The 26,725-nt window shown below is 49.5% G+C and overlaps 1 protein-coding gene across 1 annotated transcript in view; it reads left to right on the top strand.

Annotated features, from left to right (window-relative positions):
- The window catches only part of CIC (capicua transcriptional repressor), a 786,494-nt gene that overhangs the window by 550,871 nt on the left and 208,898 nt on the right, over nucleotides 1-26,725 (top strand). The window contains exon 14 of the mRNA XM_085615585.1: nucleotides 6,789-6,973. Coding sequence (XP_085471711.1) covers nucleotides 6,789-6,973 — 185 coding nt within the window. The remainder of the gene's footprint in view (nucleotides 1-6,788; nucleotides 6,974-26,725) is intronic.

Raw genomic sequence — 26,725 nt, 5'->3', positions numbered from 1 at the left:
TGGTTCCCCACGGACTGGTAACCCCTGATGCCATTTGGCCCTGTAGGGCAGTGATGTCATGGCGTAAGGTGAGGTTCTCGGCTTGCATAGCAGCCAACATGGCCGCTATGTCGCTTAATGTAACCTCTGGGTCGCCCATGTCGTCTGGGTGGAATATTAATCGTGGGCTTCGGATTCTATCGTGTACCTCACAAGACTCACCTTTGCTTGCGAGGTGATTCCGCAGAGACGACAAGAGCACCCGTCCCTGTACCCACCTGACCCTCGTGAATAGTAGGAACCAACGGGGATGAGATGGACGCAGGGAAGGGAGCCAGAAAGGACGTAGTGGCTTGGTGTGGAAGTATCCTGGGCCCTATGGAAGACAGGAAGGACTATATCAATAAGGAATCCTAACCCCTGTTCTACAGCACCCACGCCAACCCACACACAGAAAAGAAAGTCATTCCGGGGACTCACCGATGCTTCTTCGGATCATGGCAACCAGAATCGGCGCTGCTCCAGGCAAAGAACTCCTGGACACTACTCCTTCCGAAAATCAAAGTAAAGCGCTCCTGCGCTGGTGAGTTGAAAGAAGGTCAAACCATGCGCAAGGTGTTCTTGCACAATAAAGCGGTAAACTACGGGGGCAAGCTATAACAATGGCAACATAGGTGCTAGAACACAGTTCCAAAACGAAATGGGTACTTCGTCACAATAGCGCTCCTGCGCTATGGACTCTTCAGTACCCCCTAAGCGCACCCACGCTGAAGTGAAGCAAAACCAGTATCCCAACAACGCACCTGCGTTGTAGGATTGAAGAAAACCCCCAAGCGCTCCTGTGCTAAGTAAACTAAAGTGCTCCCTAAGCGCTCCTGCGCTGAATAAACTAAAGTGCTCCCTAAGCGCTCCTGCGCTAAGACAACTAAAACCTCCCCCCAAGCGCTCCTGCGCTAAACGAACAAAAGGTCTCCAATCATAGAAACAAATATCCCACGAGCACTCCGGCGCTCTGGGATTCAGGCAGCCTCTGCGGCGGAATTCTCGGTGACCAGTAGGGCGCTCCAGCGCGGTGTGCAGGAATACATAAGCACGCCTTAGACTTACTGGAACCAGGTTGCGGGAGTCGACTCGGAACTCGGCAGTCACGTCTTCGGGGGATCCGGTTGAATCCGAAGCACTGAGCCGGCGGGAAACGCGCAGTGTAAGCGTTTCCCCCGGAAGTGTTTCGCCGACCTCTCGTGCGCCGCAACCACTAGACCGGGACTCACCCTTCCAACCGGAAGTGAGTCTCCCGGTGTTTCTGTGTGCGCGTTTGCGGGGCACCTGACACTGCAAGCGTTTAGTGTCATTTTAACCATCTCTCAATGAGGCTCTTTAAATTCTCAATGCGGGGGATCCATAGTTAATCACAGGGCAATACTTCTGTCTCAGTTTACTTTAATCCCTTAGTATTTCATTGCGGTACCACACCAGTGTAATGGAGATTTCGTCTGTGATGGCAGTGGGGCCTAGGTCAAAGGGTTTTATCCCATTTAATTTTAACCCCAAAGAATCAACCACATTTCATAAGTGCCTTATGAGTGGAGATAGTGTGAGAAATTTCCCTCTTTCTGCATGGTTGCCCCCACTTGTTGTTGAACTGCTGATGTGCTTTGACTGAGTGTGTCCTGGGCTCCTGCCAATCAGGTACCCAGGGCCTGTGTTCCTTCCCTAAAACCTCATTGAAGGCCAAACCCAATTGGCACTCTCTGGCCACAGGTCACTCCCTGGTAAATGGTACCACAGGTACCCAGGGCACTGTGACTAGGGAAGGTCTCTAAAGGCTGTAGCACTTATTGTACCACCCTTAAAGGCCCTGTACCTTTACGCTCACACACTGCCTTTGCAGGCTGTGTGTTTTGGTGCAGAACAAAGTGTAGAGTCTACATGGAACACCTATGTGCCATGCCTACAACCCACAGCCCTGGCACAAAGTCACCCCTCTAGCTGGGTGCATTATCTCAGTGGTGAGGTTACAAGTGTATGAGCCCTGTACCCCTACAGTGTCTGTCAATTCTTAGACATTGCAAGTGCAGTGCTGCCATTATGAGTATATGGTGCTGGGAGTTTGTCATTATGAACTCCACAGCACCATGATGGCTGCACTGAAAACTGAGAAGTTTGGTATCAAACTTCTCAGTACATTAAACCCACATTGATGCTAGTGTGGGATTTCATGAAAAATGCACACAGAGGGCATCTTAGAGATGCACCCTGAAAAACGACTTACCACTAGGGTCCAGGCTGAGTGGCTGCTTTCAGCTGCCACCACCAGACAGGTTTCTGGACCCCTGAGTCAAGAGCCTGATGCTCTCGGGGGGCCTGACACAATGCACATCCTGGGATGAGGTTCCAAGCCTCCTCCCCCAGGATGGGCAGGGTTCATGAAGGGGAAGCATCAAAGGCTTGCTGCCTTTGTGAGCTTCCCCAGGCTTTTTGCTACCTTCAGCAACTTGTCCTCACTGGTTCTGACCCCCACTTTGGACGGGAGAACCGGCGGGAAAACCATGTGAGGAAGGGAGGTGTTACAAAAAGAGAAACTTGGATGGCGGACTGTTATTTCTGCACCTCACGCCAGTTTCATATATAGTAACGGTCCAGCGCAACACGCCCCGGCACCAGCGGTCAAGTGATGCCTCTTTGTACCAGATCCTAATTGTTGCTAGGGGTGGGCATGCTCCAGGTAATGAAGTCCAGAGAATCGGTATAGTGTTTCAAAAAGTCTTTATTTCAAATGGATTAATTCACACGACATAGGAGCATTACACTCAGCTAACGAGTTTCGTTCTCACATGGAGAACTTCATCAAGGCTTGCATAAGGCGAGTATCCTAGCGGTAATGAAGAAATATTAAACAGAAGAGCACTCCAGGTAAATGTGCTGGACGTAGAGCAGGAAAATCACAGAACCCGGTCCCGCCTATGACCAAAGATCTTTGAAGCGAGGTAAACATAGGTAATATAGAGAATGTCCACGGTTGGTGCTCCAATGTCGATTATTCGTCTGTGAACACCTCTGCCAACTCCACCCCTCAGGTCGGGGAGGCGAGGTGAGGCACAACTCTCAGTCCCCGCCATCTTGCAGATGGGGGGAACCAGCCAACCAGGGTGAGGCATTTGTCCTTCTCCCACTGGAGGGTGGAATAATAGGGGGTGTTCAAACCCTAGGGAAGGGACCCATTGGTCCCAACCTTTTACCTACCTTTAACGCCCCTAAATCTATTATTTAGGGCCAACCCTGAACCTTGCTTCCTCAGACAAGAAACTACAAGAAGAAAAGAAGAATAAGGACCAAGCAGCCATGCCGAACCTAAGAAGAGGACGACACCCACTGACCGGCCTGTCACCCCCTCGAACCTGCAGAAGCGAAACTCCGGTGTGTCCTGCAGCCAGCAGCCTCAAGAACCCCGAGGACCTGTCCTGCCTTCAGAAGAAAATACTCTGTCTCCCTTGAACACCGGATTTGTTCACCAATAGACTCCAGCTGTGGCAAGATCCGCGAGTCTGCACCCGATGCCCACGGCCTGAGTTTGAGTGGCCCAACACCACGAGTTCTCCCCGTCGATCCTGACCCAAGATCCGGTGATCCCTGACCTGCCTCAAGCCTGCAGCCTTAAACCGGAAGGTCCCCCCAACTGCGACCAGGAGCTTGTAAGAAGATCCGACCCTAAAAGGCACCCCTGCGCCCGACGCCCCACGACTTGGGGTGGCCTAACTGACGGTGCCTAACCAACCCCCAGCATCCCAACTTACCTCTCCAAGTGGTGGTCGCACCCAGAATACCTTTGTGCCTGAGCCAGCAGTGTGTTTGGAACCCGGAGACTCCCATTGAAAGCTACAGTGCACCCCATGCCAAAACAGCACTCTGCACCCGGCCGCCCCAGTGCCGCTGAGGGTGCACCTTTTGTGCTGTCTTAAAGCACCATTTGCCCTAAGCTTAAATCCAGGAGCTTTGCACCCACAATATTTGGCCTGCTCGTAAGCAGCCACCAACATGGAGGTCCCCTATCCCTCTTTGGATAACATTGGGCATCAGCACCCGGCCGCCCTAGTGCCGCTGAGGGTGTAACAAGAGTGTATCCTAGACTCTGGGGGACCCCTGAGTCTACCTCCAGAATACCAACTCCCACAACTGAATACTTACCTTTAAACCGATAACCCTATTTTCCTCCATAGGATAACATTGACAGTTGGTGGCTGCTGGCAAGCAGGCCACTTGGTTGTGGGAGCAAAGCTCCTGGTCTTTAGCACAAGGCAAATGGGGAAACAAAGTAGCACCAAAGGTGCACCCCCAGCAGCACTAGGGCGGCCGTTTCCAGGGTGCTGTTTCAAAGTCGGGCGCCCTGTTGTTTTTAATAGCGATCCTCCGGTTTGCAAAGGCACTGCAGGCTTGGGGACAAAGGTCTTCTGGGTCGACCACCACTTCGAGAGGTAAGTTGGGAAGTTAGGGGTTGGTTAGGCACCGTCTGTTTGGGCACCCAAGGCCATGGGGCATCGGTTGCAGGGGTGCCTTTTGGGGTCGGATCTTCTTACAAGCTTCTGGTCGCAGTTGGGGGGGGACCTTCTGGATTTAGGCTGCAGGTGTCGGCTGGAGGCTTGAGGCAGGTCAGGGGTCGCCGGATCTCGGTTCAGGACCGCCGGGGTGACCTCGTGGTGTTTGCCCACTCGAGCTCGGGCCGCGGACGGTGAGTGCAGAGTAGGGCGGATTCACGGTGTCGGCTGGAGCCAGAGCTTGCAAATGAACAAATCCGGTGTTCACGGGAGACAAAGTCTTTGTGGTTGAAGGCAGACAGGTCCTCCGGGGTTTACGCGGTTGCTGGCTGCAGGACACACCGGGATTTCACAGGAGCGGGTTCGAGGGGGGAAACAGGCCGGTAGGGCTGGGGCCAAGTCAGTGGGCGTCTTCCTCTTGTTAGCTGCTGCACTGCTGTTTGATCCTTCTTCTTCTAGTTTCTTCTAGTCTGAGGAAGCAAGGTTCAGGGGTGCCCCTAAATACTAGATTTAGAGGTGTTACAGGTAGGTAAAAGGCAGGGACCAATGGGTCCCTTCCCTGGGATGGGTACACCCCCTATTATACCACCCTCCAGTGGGAGGGGGGCATGAGCCTGTCCCTGGTTGGCTGAGTCCCCCCATCTGCAAGACGACGGGGACTGAAAGTTGTGCTTGACCTTGCCTCCCCCACCTGAGGGGTGGAGTTGGCAGAGGTGGGCACACCTCTCTTCCTCACTTGTTTTTCCTGCCGGTTCTCCCTCCCTCCCCTCCCCCCCCCCCCTTCCCTCCAAAAGTGGGGTTCAGGACTAGTGGGGACCAGTTGCTGAGAGCAGCAAGTGGCCTGGGGAAGCTCACAAAGGAGGCAAGCCTTTGAAGCTTCCCCTTGGTGAACCCTCCTGGGGGAGGAGGCATGGCACCTCGTCCCAGGATGTGCATTGTTTCAGGCCCCAGAAAGCAGTAGGCTCTCGACCCAGGGGTCCAGAAACATGTCTGGTGGTGGCTCATGCACCTGTACCCTCTCCACTGGTATAGTGCACCCAGCTAGAGGGGTGACTGATCTATGCCAGGGCAGTGGGTTGTAGGCCTGGCACACAGAGATGTTGACTCTTTACTTTGTTCTGCAGCAAAACACGCAGCCTGCAAAGACAGTTTGTGAGTGTAAGGGTACAGGGCCTCTAAGGGTGGCACAATAAGTGCTGCAAGCCCTTAGAGATCTTCCCTGGTCACAGTGCCCTGGGTACCTGGTGTACCATTTACCAGGGGCTGACCTGTGGCCAGAGATGTCAATTGGGTTATTTTGGGGAAAGAACACAGGCCCTGGGAACCTGATTGGCAGGGACCCAGGGCACATCAAGTAAAAAGTGCTTCAGTAGTCTGGCAAAAAGTGGGGGTAGGGGGTTACTGCAACAGAAACCCAGCTTCCCACAGAGGTGCAATAGGACAGCAAGCAGGCTAGATTGAATAAGACATGGTTGGTTATGGCAGGGCTGATTATAGCAGGGGGTAGTTGAAGGAATGGGGCTAGAGATATGCAGGGTGTGGCTGAGTTGCTACCAGCAATCGTTAGGTAGAGGTGTGGAGGAATGTATAAGCTAGAGATTAGTTATGGCAGGGGCTCGATAGAGGGTCAGGATGAGGGCTATAGCAGGGGTTAGGTAGAGATACCGAGGACTGGGATGAGGCAAGCTAAATATGTCATGGAGTAGGGGTGCGAGGGGGGATTTGGTGAGGGTGGAGTTAGGTGGAGAGGCTGGCTGGACCAGCTGTAGTATGCAGAGTGAATGAAGGTATTGAACACTTTTCCAGGTGTCAAAATAATTGAGGTCTTAAGTGCTCTTTCTGCGTTCCATATGAATATTGGGGATGCAGTAGGCTGTGGAGCTGTAGCTTTTGATCATAGATGATTTTAGTTTAGGCCTTGAGTGAAATCAGTCCCAATACCGATGAGAGAGTTCTACTGGATGTTTTGAGAAGTAACCAGGTTTTCTCTTGTCTGGTCTCCTTATGTTTCCCATTGTTTCTGTGTCACCCATCACATTTTTCACTGTCTACCATGATCACTGATCAAACATATTTGTGGTCTTGCTTTCCTTTTCCCTTTCTGCCATCCCCCATTTGTTTATGCATCTCTCCCTTACTGCCTCCTCTCTTTGTTCTCGTATCTGCCTCTCATTCCTCACTGTCCATTACTCTACCTCCTCTGTCCCGCTCTGTTCATCCCCCTCTTATGTCTCCTTCCTCTACCGCTCTCTCATTTCTTGTCTTTTTCTTTTCCAGGATTACCTATGTCTCCTCTGCTGGGCAGCCGATTCCCTTGGTGACCAGTGGCTGCCAAACTCAGGCCAGTATTCCTGGGAGCACAACAACATATGTCCAGTCCCCGCTGGGCCCAGCCCAGATGGCATTGGGCTTCACGGCCATTGGGCCAAACGGACAGGGAATTGTTCAGCCGGTGTTGACAGGTGAGAGTGCACCTACCTACCCTGTAAGCCATACCTGACTCTTCCTACTCTTTCCCCTCCATTGAACGATGAGGAGTGGACTCCTCGGTAGCATGGCCCCCTGGATGATGAGGATCTGAGCCCTCTATGGCACTCATTCTGGGATCGATGTATGTTTCTTTTCCTCTTTCTCTCTTCATTGTGCGAGCCCGCTGCGAGACACTGACTGTAGGGGTAGTGACAGAGTCTGATGTCTGTCTGAAGCCCTGCGTGTCATGATCCCTTCAAGGGTGATGAAAGAGGAGTCGCACATCCCCCCAAACATGACCTACAGCACGTGAGAGCTCCCTATCTGCATGACAGGATGGTGTATAAAGGATTAAATATCATAATCAAACTGCATAAATCAGCACTTCTGCGGGGGTTTTACTTCAAAGGAGTTTTGGACATAGAGGGTTGGTGGACAGTGTGTGCTCGTCTCCTGCTGTACATTCCAGCCATGAACTGTTTAGAGAAGAAATGAATGTAGGAAGCTTTTTAGGTGGTAGGGCCACTGTAAGGGTACACCATGCAAAAAGTACTGACAACCCATATTGGTTTACAATTTGTGGTAGTGTTCGAGCAGCTTAGACTTATCAGAGGGCAGTCAATAAATGAGACAGACACTGAAGAAGGAAATCCAAGACCAATTTAGAAAAATAACACAGATGTTTATGCAATTTTAGACACCAAGATCATAGGAATCGGGTTTCTTTCGGAGATGGGATTTTTACAGTAAAACACATGAATAAACTTTTTTTGGGTTATGAACCTCCAATACGGTAATGTTATCCTACGGGAGAAACATACCTTGCATACATATACTTGCAAGCGTTTCTGGAGTATGCCTTTTGGTACTTGAGGGGCCAAGGGCCAAACTCTGGTGAGTCTGGGTTCAGAGATGCTGGTTGCGTTGGTAGCCTCAAGCAGCACGTATTAAAGTAATTGGAAGGGTACCCGTAAAAGAAAGGCTGTTGGGGGGTGCAAGAAAAACCGTCACTGAGACTATGGGAAAAAGATATGGACCACTGAATGTTCACTGAGAAGACAGTGTACGACTCTAGAGGCTGCCCCAACAAATGGACACAAATATAGAATAAATGGAACTGTTATAGAGGCGAGATCTGTGAACCACCGTTGCCAAGGCGAAGGCACAAGTCAGAGTAGACTGGTCCCAATTTGACTAACTGTGTAAAGTTTGTAATTTGATGATTGCTTTTGTATTTTGGGGGAGCTCTATCCATCGATGTCACATTGGCGATTTACCATTGTTTATACCTGTACTACCTTATCTTTAATAAAAAGAACAGTTAAAAAAAAAAAAGGCTGTAAGTGGGGGCATTGGGAGAAGTCCCGCAGAATCCAAAGGGGGCTCGGCTCTCGAGAGTCTCTGAAGCAAGGATACACCATCGGTTTATGTGAACTCGGGCTGTGGGGCTCGGGTGCAGAGGTGTTTTGTCCGGCATGTCTCTTGCGTTGGGAGGCTCTCGCTTTACTTGGTTGACCTATTGAGTGGAAGAAAACAGTACAGCAGCGGCACTCTAGGGCGGGGTTCGTTGATCCCAAAGACCCTTGTCGGCTTTGGCATCGGAGCTGTCCTTGCTGGACACTCAACAAGCCTTGGTTGCGGCAAATGCTTTGGGGTTCAGGGTATTGGTTTTGCGAGGATTCTGGAGGGTCTATTGTATCAACACTCGCCGTAGAGAAGGAGCTGACCTCCCAGAACCACTGTGACCTCCTCCTGGCACGATCCTCCCTCATTTGACCCAGTGGTCAGCAAAACAAAGTACTGGACAGGTGCTATCAGTGCCTACAACTGCAGGGGAGTGCCTCCTCCACCCCAAGGGAGATGCTGCAAGGTTGTTGAAGCGCTGGACAGTCCTCCTAAACTCTAGGAGAATGCACAGCTTCTGGCCGTGCTGGGTCTGATCAATTATTGGGACAGCAGCAGCCAGGCAGGTTTTGGTGCCAGTCTTGGAACTGGTCCACAGGACTGGTGATGTTGGCTCTTTGTAGTCCTCCTTTGGTTCCCAGGTAGACAAATCTGCGTTCCTGGTGTCAGGGGAACCCCTAAATACCACATTTAGGGGTGTTTAGGAGAGCGTAGGGTAGTAGCTAATGGGCTACTGACCCCTCGGATGACTACACCCTCAAATTGACCACATACTGTGGAGAGTGGGCATATTCCTGACCCAGAGGTCCTAGTTTCACCAAATTCAAAATAGTGAAATCCTTTCTCGGCAGTCCACTTCAGTTGGCCCACTTTAGGGGTGTGTCGAGCCGGAGTGCAACACGTCTACTGACTATCTAATTTCCCCACCTGCTGTGGCGCCAAATGGGCCTCAGGACAGAAAGTGGCGTTCCCCAGCTTTGGGGGAGAAGCCAGGGTCGCATATCCCAGGCCGTAGAGGTTTTGAAACATCTGGCCTTGATATGCAAAACTACTAGCCACCCTGGTGTAGGAGGTGTGAACACCTTCCTCCAGAGCATGTGTTGTTTCTGGCCTCGGAGAGTTTGGGGTGTCACCTACAGGGGGTCAGAAACTTGTCAGTAGTGGCAGTCTGGATGATACCAGTCAGCCAGCACACTAGCGAACTAGTAGGTGCATATCGCTATAAATCTGATACTGGCATTAGCATAGATTTGAGACAAGGTGTTTGATACTAAACACTGTTATTTTCAGAGCAGCCATTATGTAGCTGAGTAACTCATAATGACCAGTGCTCAGTACATACCTTTAGCATGGCTGCCTGATCAGTTGTAATTGTAATGCCCTAGTAATAATACTAGGCATCACAGGGGCATACCTTCTCATGCAAATATCCCCTCACATGTATTATAATGCACCCTGCCTTAGGGTTCTAGGGCCTGCTGTAGGGGTGACGTACATATAAAACATGCAATGTATTTGGGCCTTCCACAACTGGAGTGTGCAATGTCGTGTTTCCGGAAGGGCTTGCGCCCTTTCACGCATCCCTCAGGGGCATTCTGCAGGCAGTTTTTGTGGGGTCCCTTTGGGTGGCATAATACATGCTGCAGCCCATACGGACCATAAGGCCCCTCTTTAGTAACCATGCTCTGGGTACCATAGGTACCATTTACCAAGGACTTACAAGAGTGCATGAGTCCTTGCCGATTGGGTTTCAATTGAGCATGTGGCCTTTGTAGGGAAAGATCACTGGCACTCGGATCTGTTAATCAGGGACCCAGTGCACATCCAGTCAAGAACATCAGTACCAGTGGGCAAAAAGTGTGGGTTGTAGGAAGTGGCTTTTAATGTAGTGTACCAAAATGAGGTACATTATGTAGAAAGTCCAGCCGACCCTTATTGGCTTACAGAAATTAAATAATAATCCTGAATGCTCTCTCTTATGGTTGTGTGGGCAAGCAGTTTAGGCTCATCAGAGGGTAGTGTTAAGCGTTTGTATTAACACGTTCCCCCCGGGAGGTACCCCAGGTAGGGAACTAGAGGCTCTTGGGTTGAAGGGATCAGCTGGCCTGCCAACACAACATATGTACACAAAATAAGCTCCCTGAGAAATGTCTAATTTATAGAGATATGTGATGTATTCCTCCCAACGCTACTCGGGACAGGTGTTGGGCATACACAGAAATTTAACGGATTATCCTCACATGCCACCAAGTGTCATGCTTCATCATAGGACAATGCGCGCTCTCCAAAACCTCTGTTTGATGGAGAACGGGCATACATCTGGAGTCAGAGAGGAACTTCTAATTAAGAATGGATCCGTGATATAAGTGTGTTAAAAACCAATGTGGCATCCTAAAACAATTTATTCGCTAGACAGGACACTTGGTGATTTAAATCCGTTTTGGAGATAAGGGGAATTAGTACCCCCTCACCACTGTTAACTTTAACAAGTTTCTGCCTGAAGAAGGGCACAGCCTAGATGCATCTGCTCCTTCCACATCGGGAGGAAGGAGCAGATGCATCTAGGCTTGCCGTAAGGGACACATCTTGACGAAAGTGTGACTACAGGGGTCCCTGTGCCCTTTCTTCCATGGAGCACAGAAATCCCCTCATTGGGGTATTGGAAAGCGAGATTAGTTAAGAGGTAGACACAGGTCACTCTGGTTTGAAGGCAAAGCACATTCCCTCATTAGGATTCTGTATCTTTGCCCTGTTGAAAGCCACAGACTCAATTGAGCCACAAGGCAGAAATGTGTTGACGCCGCCCACCTTTTCCTGGAGACAGGGCGACTTGGAACCAGATGCAAGAGTATTGCAAGGCTCTTCATCTTGTCTTTGGGCCCTCGTCTCCCTCTGGAGCACCTGCGGGCCATAAGGAGCTTGTATGCGCAGCAACTGCGACATTTGCCAGCGGGTTCACCCTCTGCAGCAATTCTGGTCTAGGATACGGGGGTGCCGGTGCACAGCCCTTCTGGGCTTCGACCTGTGACACCGGTTGATTCCGATCTGACCCCAGTCATCTCTCCAGTGCCTGTGTCGGCGCCGCCGGATAGCTCAGACCTGGAGTCAGTGCACAACGCCGTTGGGAGTTTTGTGGAGTTTGCTTTTCCTCGTCCCCCTGTCTCTGCGTCAGATACAACTGTAAAAAAGTGCGCCTTTTTGCATGGTTGCCCCCTCCTTCTGCCTAATGTTGATGCACTTTGACCTGGTTGTGCCCTGGGTTCCTGCCAACCAGGTACCCAGGGCCTATGTTCTTTCCCTAAACGGTACTGTTGCAAAACCCAATTGGCAACCATAGGAACCAAGGGCACTGTGATCAAGGAAAGCCTCTAAGGGCCGCAGCACTTATTTTGCCACCTTTAGAGGCCCTGTACCTTTAGAGAGAGAGAAACACACACACACTCTCTCTCTCTCTCTCTCTCTCTCTCTCTCTCTCTCTCTCTCCTCCCCTCCCCCCCCCCCCCCCCTCCCCCCCCCCCCTAATTGCAGGCTGCGTATTTTGGTGCAGAACAAAGTGAAGAGTCGACATGGCACACATAAGTGTGCCATGCCTACAATCCACTGCCCTGGCATAGGTAAGCCACCCCTCTAGCTGGGGGCACTATACCACAGGTGAGGGTCCCTGCGCATGAGCCCAGTACCCCTCCAGTGTCCAAGTCCATTTTTTAGACATTGTTAGTGCAGTGCTGCCATAAGGGAGTATATTGTGCTGGGAGGTTGTCAATACGGACTCCACTGCACCATAATGGCTACACTGAAAACTGGGAAGTTTTGTATCCAACCTCTCAGCACATTAAACCCACACTGATGCCAGTGTAGGATTTAATGAAAAAGGCACTCAGAGGGCATCTTAGAGATGCTCCCCGAAAAACGACCTAACTCTAGTGACCTGGCTGAGTTGCTGCTCGCCAGCTGCCACCACCAGGCATGCTTTTGGACCCCTGGGTCGAGAGCTTGCCGCTCTCGGGGTCCTGAAACAAAGCACATCCTAGGACAAGGTGCTAAGCCTCCTCCCCCAGGATGGGCCGAGTCCACGAAGGTGAGTTTCAAAGGCCTTCCGCCTTTGAGAGCAACCCCAGCCATTTGCTCCTCCCAGCAATTGGCGGCCAACGGTTCTGACCCCACCTTTGGGCGGGAGAATCGGTGGGAAAATAAAGTTAGGAGGAGGGTTGTGAGGCTCTGCAGCTCTACATGCCAAGAACAGATGCATACTGGTAAGTAGCATTTTCCATTTAGAGGCAAGCCTGAACCTTGCTTCCTCAGGCAGGAAGAAACAAGGAGGAGGAGGAGGACGGGAGAGCAGTGCTGAAGAGTAAGAGGAGGACACCAACGGACTTGGGCCCCAGCCCTACCTAAACCTGCTACAGCGAAATCCAAGTGTGTCCTGCAACCAGCAGCCCCCAAGAACCCAAAGGACCTGCCCTGCTTTCCCACACCAGGCTTTATCTCCCGTGAGCACTGGATTTGCTCACTGTAGGAAGCTGGCACTGTATATACTATACCAAAGTGAGGTATAGTGTGCACAGAGTCCAGTAGAACCCCAAAGGTAGGCAGAGGTAATGTTAGATAGCACCTTAATCTCTATTTGTAGTAGTGTGGTCGAGCATTAAGGCTTTATCACAGGACAGTGTTAAGCATTTGTTGTACACCCTCAGTCAGCAAATGAATGCACACACTCAAAGACTGAACTTCAGACCAATTGTTTTTGTATAAAAATATTCTTTTAGTTATTTCATTTCCTAGAACCAAGCGAGCCTGGCACAGGTAAGTGATAAGTGCTTTGCGATAAATATACAGTTTTTAACACATTTTGGATTGCAATTGTAAATGCACTTTGTTTTGACTTACTGTATTGTTTCTGAGAAATGCAGTGCTTTGTAAATACAGTACATATACTTTGTATAGGATTTACAATAGGATTACAAGTAAATTACTTTTGAGATTACTTTTCTCACACATTGTAGTATACCTGGATACTAGACTGGGACATTTCCTGTAAACAGATAAGTACAATTGTTTGTTAGTTCTGTTAGTACCATTTTAAAGATTTTCTTTAGGTTTTCAAACTCCACACAGGTAAGTGATGAGTACTTTGCAGTAAATATACAGATTGTAACAGTTTGGATTACAATTGTAAATGTACTTTGACTTGATTACAGTAGTGTTACTGATAATGCAATGCTTTTCAGAATACAGTGCATATACTTTGAATTGGATTTTCAGTAAGATTACAGGTAAGTTACTTCTGGATTACTTTTCTTACTCAGAGTAGTATAACTGGATACTACTTTGGGGCATTTCCTGTACACAGGTAAGTAAAATCGTTTTTGTTAAACAGTACAATTTTTAAAGAATTTCTTTAGGTTTTCAAACTCCACACTTAGAAACTTTTCCAAGAAAAACCGTGAATGTTATCCTATAGAGGAAAATATTGTTATCGGTTTTAGGGTAAGTATTCATTAGTGGGAGTTGAGGTTCTTGGGGTAGACTCAGGGGTCTCCCAGGGTCAGTGATGCACTGTTGTTGCCCCCTCGGCGGCACTAGGGCGGCCGGGTGCAGAGTGCTGAGGCCCAATGTTATCCAATTGGGGATATGCGGCCTCCGGTTGGTGGCTGCTGAAGAGCAGGCCACTTTGTTGTGGGACCAAAGCTCCTGGACTTTAGCTCAGGGCAAATGGGGAAACGAAGTAGCACCAAAGGCGGCTGAGTGCAGGGTGCTGTTTCGACGTCGGGCGCCCTGTTGGTTTCAATGGGGAACCTCTGGTTTGCTAAGGCACTGCAGGCTCAGGGACGAAGGTCTTCTGAGAGCGCCCACCACTTCGAGAGGTAAGTTGGGATGCTGGGGGTTAGTTAGGCACAGTCGGTTGGGCCACCCAAGGCAGTGGGGCGTCGGGTGCAGGGTTGCCTTTTAGGGTCAGATCTTCTTACGAGCTCCTGGTAGGGGTTGGGGGGCCTTTTGGATTTAGGCTGCAGGTGTCGGCTGGAGGTTTGAGGCAGGTCAGGGGTCGCTGGATCTTGGGTCAGGATCGCCGGGGAGAACTCCTTGTGGAGTTTACCCACTTGAGCTCGGGCCGTAGACTGCGAGTGCGGAGTCGTGTGGATTTGCGGTGTCCGGCCGGAGCCAGAAGTTGGAGATGAACAATTCCGGTGTTCACGGGAGACACAGTCTTTGTGGTTGAAGGCAGGCAGGTCCTCTGGGGTTTTTGTAGTTGCTGGCTGCAGGACACACCGGGATTTCGCTAGAGCAGGTTGTGAGAAAGTGGGTTTCTGTTGCAGTAACCCCCCCCCCCCTTTTTTGCCTAATAGCTGATGCACTTTTCCTTGTTGTGCCCTGGGCTCCTGCCAATCAGGTGCCCAGGGCCTGTGTTCCTTCCCTAAAATACAAACTCCAAATTGACAAACCCTGGCGACATGTCAGCCCCTAGTAAATGGTACCCTAGGTACCCAGGGCCTTGTGACCAGGGAAGGCCTCTAAGGGCTGCAGCACTCATTGTGCCACCCTTAGAGGCCCTGTACCCTTGCACACACACACTGCCTTTGCAGGCTGAGTGTCTGGGCACAGGACAAAACAAAGAGTCGACATGGCACACATCTCTGTGTGCCATGCCCATCACCTACACTGCCAAGGCATATGTCAGCCACCCCTCTGGCTGGGTGCCTTATGCCTATGGTGTGGGCACAGGAGCAGGAGCCCTGTGCCCCTACAGTACCCAGGTCCATTCCTGGGCACTGTAAGTACAGTGCTGCCATTTACAAGTACATGGTGCTGAGAGCTCGTCAAACACGAGCTCCACAGCACCATAATGGCAACCCTGAAGACTGGGAAGTTTGGTCTCAAACTTCTCAGCACATTAAACCCGCACTGATGCCAGTGTGGGATTTAATGTACTAAGCACCCCAGAGGGCATCTTAGAGATGCCCCCTTACAGCTAACCTGCAATCCACGTCTGCTCTCAGGCTGCCCAGGCTGCCACACAGCAGACACGTTGCTGGACCCCTGGGTGGGAGAGCCCCTGCTCTCCCGGGCCTGCAACAATGCACGTCCTGGGTGAGGTGATAAATCTCCTCCCCCAGGATGAGCCAAGGGAAGCTTCAAAGGCATGCCGCCTCTTGGAGATTCCCCAGGCCTCTGCAACCCCCCACTCTGGAGGGAAGCTTGGCCGGAAACCCCATACAAGGACAGGGAATGTGCCAGCCTGCCCACCCCACCCCTCAGGTGGGGGAGGCGAGGTGAAGCACATCTCCGGGCTATCGCCATCTTGAGGATGGGGGGCCCTACCCTATCAGGATTAGGCTACTGCCCCCCTCCCACAGGAGAGAGGCAGGATAGGGGGTGTACCCACCCCAGGACAAGGACCCATTGGTCCCTGGCCTTCACCTACCTGTAACGCCCCTAAATCTAGTATTTAGGGGCACCCTGAACCTTCCTTCGACAGATTCCAGATAGAAAACTACAAGAAGAGCAAGAAGAACAAGGACCTGCCCTGCAGCTGCTAAAAAGAGAAGAAGACACCAACTGCTTAGGCCCCAGCCCTACCGGCCTGTCGACTCTCGAACCTGCACCAGCGCGGCATCTCTCGTGGCCAGCAACCTCACCAACACCGGAGAACCTGGCTACCTGTTGGCTCTAAGCCCCTGGGTCTCCCATGAGTAGAGGCTCTACTCAAGAAACCTATTTTTAACCCTGGGCAGCAGCCCGGAACCGCGGACCCAACACACTCTGCACCAGCCAAGCCTGGCCAGTGCCGGAGTGGACAAAGACCCTGAGGACGACCCCACGGCGACTGTGACCCCGAGTCCGGCACCCAAGGACCCCCCTCGACATTCCGTAAGAAGCCTGCAGCCTCAGAACAGAGTGCCACCCCAACCGCGATCAACCAGAGGGTAAGATTTCCGACATCAAAAGGCACCCCGGCGCCCTGCGGCCCCCTGTGTCCAATCCCGGGGTACCCACCTAACCTACAACTACCCAACTTACCTCTCGAAGTGGTGGTGGCACCTGAAGCATCCTCGTCCCCGAGCCTGCAGCCTTTTTCCAAACCGGAACATTCCCATTGATTTCCATTGAGCGCCCGAAGGCTCAAAAGCACCCTGCACCCAGCCGCCCGAGTGGCCCTGGCAGTGCCCTCTCTACACTAACCTACTTCCCCACTTGCCCTGAGTAAGTGACGAGGAGCCCAGCTCCCACAGCCGCGTGGCTTGCCAGACAGCAGCCACCAACCAAGGCCCCCCTATCCCTCATAGGATAACATTGGGCCTAACTCTCTCTGCACCCGGCCGTCCTGAAACCGCTGAGGGTGAACCAACTGTACCTACCTGACACTGGGGGACCCCTGAGTCCATGCCCGGAATTTCAACTCTGCCAGTCGAGTACTTACCCTTAAACCGCTAACTTCATTTTCCTCATAGGGTAACATTGACTGGCTTTTTCTTCAAAAATCTTCTAAGTGTGAACTTTTCAAAACTGCAAAAATTCACCAAAAATCAGCCAAGTGACAAAAACGAATTTACTCACCTGCTCCTAGGTGAGCCTCCAGTGCTGGATCTTGGTGCCCAGCCCGGACCCTGAAAAGTGTTCACAACTATACTTACCTCTAACTCATTTTTCTCCCATAGGAAACCATTGTCTGCTTTTCTGTGAAATTTCTTCTAAGTGTCTATTTTTGCAAATTTGAAATATTCTTTTAAAATCGTACCATTTCTGCAAACGAAATTACTTACCTGTTTTTGATAAGGACCCCAGTCCTGGGTCTAGGTACCCAGTCCTGGATTACTAAAGTAACGATAAAGTACTCTACCTGCAATTTGAATTTCTTGCCATAGAGATCCATTGAATGTTTTCTTTGAAATATTTTCTAAGTGCTAACTTTTGAAATAGCTAAATATTATTTAAAAATCATTACAGTTATTAAGTCGACTTTCATCACTTGATTCTGAATACTGACCCAAGGCTGGATCTAGGAGCCAGACCTGGAATTCCAAAAGTAATCTGAAAAGTAATTAATTACAAATAACCTGAATTTACCATTGAGCTCAATGCATTGTTATGTTTAGGAAATAGGATTGTTTATTGCAACCAACTGTGACTGTTTATATAAATTTATTGCTTAAGACAAAAGTATTGAAATTCAACCTCTCATTCTGAGAAAGTATATTTTTATCCCCTTTGTGGTTCTAAAAATAAAACAAGCATATATTTTATATATATAAACCATTGGCCTAGAGTTCAGTTATTGAGTGTGTGAAACCATTTGCTGACTGAGTGTGTACAATAAATGCTTTACACTGTCCTCTGGTACTGCCTTACTGCTCGACCAAGCTACCACTTTTGAGAGTGAGGTCATACCTGACTTTGACCTCTATCAGCCTCTGGGGGACTGTGGACTCTGTACACCCTGTACCTATTAGGGAACAGTATATACAGAGCCACTTTCTCACACAGGTTTAAGTTGGAGACAGGCCAGAAGGGCTGGGGCCAAGTCAGTGGGCGTTTTCCTCTTGTTAGCTTCGGCACAGCTGTTCGGTCCTTCTTATCTTGTAGTTTCTACTGGCCTGAGGAAGCATGGTTCAGGGGTTCCCCTAAATACTAGATTTAGAGGCGTTCCAGGTAGGTACACCCCCTATTATACCACCCTCCAGTGGGAACTGAATTGCTTTGACTGAGTGTGCCCTGGGCTCCTGCTAACCAGGACCCAGGACCTATGTTCTTTCCCTAAATCTGCATAGAAGCCTAAACCCAATTGGCATCCCTGACCCCAGGTCAGCCCCTGGTAAATGGTACCACAGGTACCCAGGGCCTTGTGACAAGAGAAGGCCCCTAAGGGCTGCAGCACTTATTGTGCCACCCTTAGAGGCCCTGTTACCTGACACACACACACACACACACACACACACACACACACACACACACACACACACACACACTGCCCTTGCAGGCTGAGTGTCTGGGTATAGAACAAAACAGAGAGCCGACACACACACACACTGCCCTGGCATACATCAGCCACCCCTCTAGCTGGGTGCCCTTTGCCAGTGGTGTGGGTACAGGTGCATGAGCCCTGTGCCCCTACAGTACCCAGGTCCATTCCTTGGCACTGTAAGTGCAGTGCTGCCATCTAAGAGTATATGGTGCTGGGAGATTGTTAACACGATCTCCACAGCACCATGATGGCAACACTGAAGACTGAGAAGTTTGGTATCCAACTTCTCAGCACATTAAACCCGCACTGATGCCAGTGTGGGATTTAATGTACAATGCACAACAGAGGGCATCTTAGAGATGCCCCCTGAACCTAACCTACAATCTGTACTGTACTCAGCAACTGGCCCCTACCGGTTCTGACCCCCACTCTGGCGGGAAGACACCCCATGGAAGGAAAGGGGGTGTGCCAGCCTCTGCCAACCCCACCCCTCAGGTGGGGGAGACGAGGTGAAGCACATCTCCGGGCTCTCGCCATCTTCAAGATGGGAAGCCCTATCCAATCAGGACTAGGCTACTGCCCCCCTCCCACAGGAGAGTGGCAGGATAGGGGGTGTACCCACCCCAGGGAGGGGACCCACTGGTCCCTGCCCTTTACCTACCTGTAACGCCCCTAAATTTAGTATTTAGGGGCACCCTGAACCTTCCTTCCTCAGATCCAGATTCCGAAACAGCAAAGAAGATCAAGAATCAAGAAGACCTGCTGTGCAGCTGCTAACAAGAGGAAGACACCAACTACTTTGGCCCCAGCCCTACTGGCCTGTCGACCCTCGAACCTGCTCTTGCTAAACCCCGGCATCTCCAGTGGCCAGCAACCTCACAAACCCCGGAGGACCTGGCTACCTTGTGACTTTAAGCAACTGGGACTCCACGAGCAGTGGTACTGCTCAAAGCAAGTAACTGACCCCTGGCATCAGCCAGGAACCGCGAACCCTGCACACTCTGCACCCGCCAAGCCTGGCCTGTGCTGGAGTAGACTAAGACCACGAGGACGTCCCCCCGGCGACTGTGACCCCGAATCCAGCACCCAAGGACCCACTTCGACGCTCCTGACGACGCCTGCAGCCTCAGAACCAGGGACCCCTCCAACCATGACCAGCAGAGGGTAATATTTCCCGACACCAAAAGGCACCCCTGCACCCGGCGCCCTGCGGCCCCCTGTGCCCAACTCCTGGGGGCCTACCTATCCTCCGACTACCCAACTTGCCTCTCGAAGTGGTGGTCGCACCTGAAGAATCTTCGTCCCCGAGCTTGCAGACTTTGTTCGCTCTTGAGCTTCTCCATTGCAATCCATTGAGCGCCCGACGGCTCAAAAGCACCCTGCATCCAGCCGCCCGAGTGCCCCTGGCAGTGCAACCTCTATCCTAATCTACTTCCCCATTTGCCCTGAGCAAGTGACCAGGAGCCCAGCTCCAACAGCCGCGTGGACTGCCAGCCAGCAGCCACCAACTACCAACCAAAGGCCCCCTGCCACCCATAGGATAACATTGGGCCTAACTCACTCTGCAACCGGCTGCCCCTGTGCCGCTGAGGGTGTAACAACTGTACTTACCTGACCCTGGGAGACCCCTGAGTCTATGACCAGAACCTTACTTCTGCCAGTCGAGTACTTACCTGAAAGCCGATAACTCTCTTTTCTTCCATAGGGTAACATTGACTGGTTTCACTTGGAAATTCTTCTAAGTGTCGAGTTTTGAAATTTTAAAATATTGCTCTAAAATCAGCCAAATTAGGAAAACAAATTTACTCATCTTTTATCAGGAGAGATCCCAGTGCTGGATCTCGGTGCCCAGCACTGACCCTGAAAAGTAATTACAACCATACTTACTGCTAACCCAATTTTCTTCCGTAGGAAACCATTGACTGTTTTTCTATGAAATTTCTTCTAAGTGTCGATTTTTGCAAACTACAAATTTTCTTTAAAAATCGCACCAACTGTGAAAACTTAATTGCTTACCTGTTTTAGATAGATGTCCTAGTGCTGAACCCAGGAGCCCAGCACTGGATTACAAAAGTAACGAGAACATACTTTACCTGCAACTTGAATTTCCCTCCATAGGATAACATTGCCTTGTTTTTGCTGAAAAAGTTTCTAAGTGGCGATTTTGCAAACTTACAAATATTCGTTAAAAATCGCCTGTATAACCAAAACACATTCTTTCAACTGTTTACAGGTGATGCACCTGTGCTGGATCCAGGATCCAACACAGAGTTAGAAAAAGTAACAATAACGCCACTTACCTGCTAAGTGAATTTCCTCCCATAGGATAACATTGGTAATTCTATGTGAAAAAGTTTCTAAGTGTCAACTTTTAAAATCCCAAAATATTGCTTATTAATCACTACTGTAACCAAAACGCTTTTAATCAATTGTTTACAGGAAATATCCCAGGACTGAATCCAGGATCCAGTCCTGTGGTTAGAAAAGTAATCCTTAAAGTAACTAATTGCATTTAACTAGAAATTCCCTTTGAGCTCAATGTATTTTTGTGTTTGAAATTGTGTTGCGTATTGCAACCACTGTAACTGTTAAATTAAAAAGTCTATTGCCTATTGAAAAGTATTTATCTAAAGCATCTCATTCTGAGAAAGTATATTTTGATACCTATTGTTGGTTCTAAAATAAAACTACTACATATTTTTATTCAGAAACCATTGGCCTAGAGTTCAGTTCTTGAGTGTGTGAGACCATTTGCTGAGTTTGTACAACAAATGCTTTACACTGTCCTCTGATACTGCCTTACTGCTCGACCAAGCTACCACTTTAGAGAGTAAGGTTATATCTAACTTTAGCCTCTGCCAAACCTCTGGGGACGGTGGACTCTGTGCACACTGTACCTATTTTGGAACAGTATATACAGAGCCACTTTCTTACACCGATCGTTTCAATCGAAGAAGACGCTTCGTGACCATTGGGCTGAATGTCACGAAATGCATCAGCAAGGTGGCCCCACAGTTGATCTTTTCAGAGAAGATTCTGACCATGAAGAATCCAATGCGTCGGAAGCTGAAGTAGAAGAAGAACACATGCCCTGTGTCCGAAGCCGACTCCGATGTAGAACACCAAGTCACCCCAGGTCAACGTATTGTGAGTACCAAACCTTCCCTTCTGGGCCTCTTCATCCACAAAAAGGCTCCGGTCCCTCTTCTGCCCTCGGGCCAAGCTTGGCACCAACAGAAAGTGTTGAGCACCCTGTCTTCGTGCCCGGTGCCGAAATCCAAAGAAAGGCCTTCGGGTTCGGCCTCTAGTCTGCCCCATACCGGCACCGAGCCAAAATCTTCGGTGCCGAAACCCACCGCTATCCAAGCTTAAATCTTTGGAACCCAAAACTTCGGAGCCGAAACTTTCGATACCGAAAACTGCAAGTAAACAAAAGACTCTCGATAAAGAACTTCGATCCGATGCTCCATCTTCGGATCTGAAATAAAAAGAGCTGTTGATAAATCCAGATACTGGACATATACTTACCAAATTGCCTGACAAAAGGAAAATGGGCCTACTGGAGGATTACCACATAACTCTGAAGAAGAGAAATGTGGGCACTAACCCTTCCCTACCTTACATTTAATTTCCTCCACCTACTGATCCAAACCTGCTCATTACACCCACAAACAAACCAACAGCACCATCACCTGACCCACAGGAGGAAGGGGATGGGGAGGACGAGGAGTGTAGGCCAAGGGATCCTGGACCATGGGAACAATATGATACTGACCCTGATCGATATCCGTCTAGGCCCTCACCACCTGATGACAGCATAGGATACATTGAGCTTCTTAATAGGGCTGCTCAGTCTCTAGGGTGGTGTTACATAAAGAGAATGTGAAGGAGTATTGCCAATTTGAAACCCTTAATTCCTCTCAAAGAGCCACTCAAACACTAGCAATGTTAAAGGGAATGCTTAAGCATGCAGACAAAATTTTTAAAGACCCCATGAGAGCCAGAATAATTACACCTAGAGTGGACAAAAAGTACAAACCTGCACCTACTGACCCTGCCTACATAAAATGTCAGCTGCCTTTAGCTCTCTTGTAGTTTCGAACGCACGTAAGAGAGCTACTTTTACTTAACAGTCTACTGGTGAAGTCCCTCCTCCTGATAAGTAGTCAAAGTTAATTGATGCCTGTGAGAAAGTGCCCTCTTTCTTGCATGGTATGCTCCCACTTTTTTGCTGAATTGCTGAATGTACTTTGACTGAGTGTGCCCTGGGCTCCTGCCAATCAGGTGCCCAGGGCCTATGTTCCTTCTCTGAAAGCTGTGCTGTAACCTAAAACCCAAATTGGCAAACCCTGGCCACATGTCATACCCTGGTAAATGGTACACTATGTACCCAGGGCCTTGTGACCAGGGAAGGCCTCTAAGGGCTGCAGCATTTATTGTGCCACCCTTAGAGGCCCTGTACCCTGACATAAACACACTGCTCTTGCAGGCTGAGTGTCTGGGTATCGGACAAAACAGAAAGTCGACATGGCACACATCCCTGTGTATACAAATCAAAAGGAGGGAGAAAGAAGGGGTTGTGACCCACTCAGCTTCTTTTTCTCAAATGTCTAAATATCAGGTAGAGAGTGGATCACTGGTCCTGAAAGAACCAAGGTTAGCATAAACAGTACAGGGTACTGTTAAGAAACCCTCAATCACGTTTATCGCAGGTGGGATTTCAGCGGTATGTTCGATTATCCGCTTCGTGCTTAACAACGTGACAGCATCATCATTGGGTTAATGAATGCTTCCTCCATCCGGAGGTTTTGCCTCTGGTTTTTTCAGTAGTGATCGTGGTAGTGAACGTGGAACCGTGTGGGTGTATAGTGAGTGAAAGTTAAGAAACTCGTAAAACGAGTATATAATTTTAATAAGACTGGGTTCGAGTTTGTTAAAAACGCTTTTCGTGCATGAGACAGACAATTTAGGGTAATGAGAAGCAGCGGCAGAACAAGTCACTTACTCCTGTCCAAAAGAGCGGGGATAAGCCTTCTTTACCCGATGTAATCCTCCACTTGAGTATACAAGGTTGAAATTGAACATACATGTGCTGGTGGAATAACTTACTCCCATCTTCTTCACAAGGAGACCTACTAATATTAGTGTCCTCCACACATAGACAAGGTCCTGATGAGAGCCCACCTGACCCTTAGGGGCACGAGACAGGGCTGAAACATGTCGACCTCTTTTTCGGACACTCTTTCATAGTGCACCAGACCCTAAATTGTCTGTCTCATGCACGAAAAGCGGCATAGGGCACTCAGCTAGAGGGGTGACTGAGGTATGCCAGGGCAGTGTGTGTTGTGGGCATGGCACACAGGGATGTGGGCCATGTCGACTCTGTTTTGTTCTGCACCAAGACACTCAGCCTGCAAAGGCAGTGTGTGTGTGTCAGGGTACAGGGCCTCTGAGGGTAGCACAATAAGTGCTGCAGACCTTAGGGGCCTTCTCTGGTCACAGTGCCCTGGGTACCTATGGTACCATTTACCAGGGTCTGACTTGTGGCCAGAGATGCCAATTGGGTTACGGTTGTCATGCAGTTTTAGGGAAGGAACATAGGCTCTGGGTACCTGATTGGCAGGAGCCCAGGGCACACTCAGTCAAAGTACATCAGCAATAAGTGGGGGCATACCATGCAAGAAAGATGGCACTTTCTCACATGCAGTTACTAGGAATGATGGTGTCTTGCATTTTAATCGTTCCTTACGCAAGACTCCAAATGCGTCCCCTCCAGGAATGTTTAGCACGTCAGTGGAACAAGGCTCAAGGTCAGTTATCAGATCTAGTGTTGGTAGATGGCCGCACCCATCGCTCTCTGCAGTGTTGTATTACAAAAAAACATTTCCAAGGGGCGGCCATTCGTCCACCCGGTTCCACAGATAGTGCAAACAGCAGACGCTTCGCTCACTGGTTGGGGAGCTCAGCTACAAAAACATACCATTCAGGGCATGTGGACTCAAAAGCAACTCCACATGAATCATCTTGAACTCCTAGCAATTTTTCTAGCGTTGAAAGCTTTTCAACTTCATCTAGTAGGCAAAACTGTTCTAATTTGCACTGACAACATGACAGCAATGTACTAGATACAAAAACTGGGGGGGCAGGGGGGTGGACACTCTCTCTCTCTCCAGCTCTCACAGTTAGTTCAGAGCATCTGTAGATGGTCCATACCTCACAAAATATATCTCCATGCGGAACACCTTCCAGGAGTAAACAACCACATTGCAGATCTGCTCAGTCGTCAACGACAACAGATCCACAAATAGGAACTCCACCCTCAGGTTCTCCTCCCGTTCTTTCAAATGTGGGGCTTCCCAGACATAGATCTGTTCGTCCCCCACTTAAACGCAAAATGCCCAAACTTCGCATCCAGGGATCCACACCCATTGTCCAAAGGCAATGCACTATGGATGAACTGGTCAGGGATATTTGCTTACGCTTTTCTGCCTCTCCCACTCGTTCTTTTAGTGGTTCAGAAGCTCAAACAGCACTCCCTGACACTAATCATAGTTGCTCCCACACAGGCCCGTCAACCCTGGTCCACAACCCTCTTGGAGTTGTCAGTAGTTCCCCACCAAAAACTCCATCTCACTCCCGATCTCCTCATTCAGAACCATGGAGGAATAAGGCATCCAGATCCCAGTCATCTCAACCTTGCGATCTGGCACTTGATATCTTAGAGTTTGTCTACCTCAATCTTCCCCCAGATTGCATGAATATCATCAAAGAGGATAGACACCCTACCACAAGGGCATGCAGAAAAATGGAAGCGGTTTGTGATTTACTGTAATATCAATCAAGTAAAACTGCTCGACGCTTCAATCCAAAACATCATGTTCGAGGCATATGAGCTGCAGATCACACACTGTGCATAGATCGCCATCTGGTGTTGGGCCCAGATGTTTGCACTTTATTTTTGTCTTGGAAGAAGCCTTTGGAAGTCACGAGATAGGTGACTCCTCCTTTGGACAATAGTGCACATGGGCATCTACTCCATCGTCAGATTGTTTTTTTCCGCCATTGGGCTCGGATGTGTTCATCGCGCTCCAGTTCGGTGTCGTTACTAATCTACTTTTCGACGTGAAATCCTTCACCCATTCTTCGGTATTGTTTCGATCGCGATCCCATTCGACGTGCATCTCTTCAAACTTGAAATATTCGATTCCGGTCGTCGACGCAGGCCTTCGGGCCTACCTGCGCCATTAGGCCTTTGGCTCATGGAAAGGACTCCCTTCAAAAAGTGTCCTAAATGTGGATCCAAGTTTCCACACGCCGATCTTCACGAGGTGTGGAACCGCTGCCTTTCACCCGAGGACGAGGCCAAAGACTGTCTAGCTTGTGCCTCTTTCCGCTCCAAGAAGACAATTTGGGATCGTCGAGCTCGGAGAACCATGGCTCGATCATCTGATTCTGTACGACATCTTCCAGGAATTAAACATCTACATACAATCAGACCATTTCCATATGATCACTCTACAACAGGTCCTCCCTTTACTCAAACAGGGCGACTTCCTTGCCACATTAGACCTCAAGGACGCCTACTTCCACATTCACATTCACCCTGCTAGCAGGAAATATCTTCGGTTTGTGGTGGACGGTCAGCATTACCAGTTCAAGGTTGTCCCATTCCGAGTCATCACAGCACCCAGAGTCTTCACAAAATGTCTGTCAGTGGTAGCAGCCCACTTAAGAAGACAACAAATTCACGTTTTCCCATATTTGGACGACTGGCTCATAAAAGCCAAGTCACATACCCAGTGTTTAAATCGCACACACGCCACAATCCAACTGCTTCACGACTTGGGGTTTACCATAAACCTCACAAAGTCTCACCTCCTACCATCCCAAACCCAACAGCGTTACTATATTACATTGAAAGAACAAAACCTTTTAGAAAGACTATGCCACTTTTTGTTGCTTTTGCTCCACCACATAAAGGCAATCCCATTTCAAAATCAGGCATTGCAAGGTGGATAGTTAAGTGCATTCACATGTGCTACGCAAAAGCAAAACAAACGTTAACAGTTCCCCCTGGAGCACATTCTACACGCAAACTAGGGTCTTCTATGGCATTCTTAGGAAATATACCCATAGATGACATATGCAAAGCTGCAACATGGTCTGCACCTCACACATTCACAAAACACTATTGTGTAGATGTGTTAGCAAGACAACAAGCTAGATTGGGCCAGGCAGTTTTACGTGCACTATTTCAAACCACTGCAAAAGATACAGGTTAGCCACCGCTTTGGGAGATAACTGATATATACTCTATGCATAGCATATGATCTACAGCTCTTATGCCTCAAATGGAAAATGCTACTTACCCAGTATGAATCTG

The sequence above is a fragment of the Triturus cristatus genome, chromosome 7 (genome assembly GCF_964204655.1).
Source record: "Triturus cristatus chromosome 7, aTriCri1.1, whole genome shotgun sequence".
NCBI lineage: Eukaryota > Metazoa > Chordata > Amphibia > Caudata > Salamandridae > Triturus > Triturus cristatus.
This window is presented reverse-complemented; position numbering and strand designations above follow the sequence as displayed.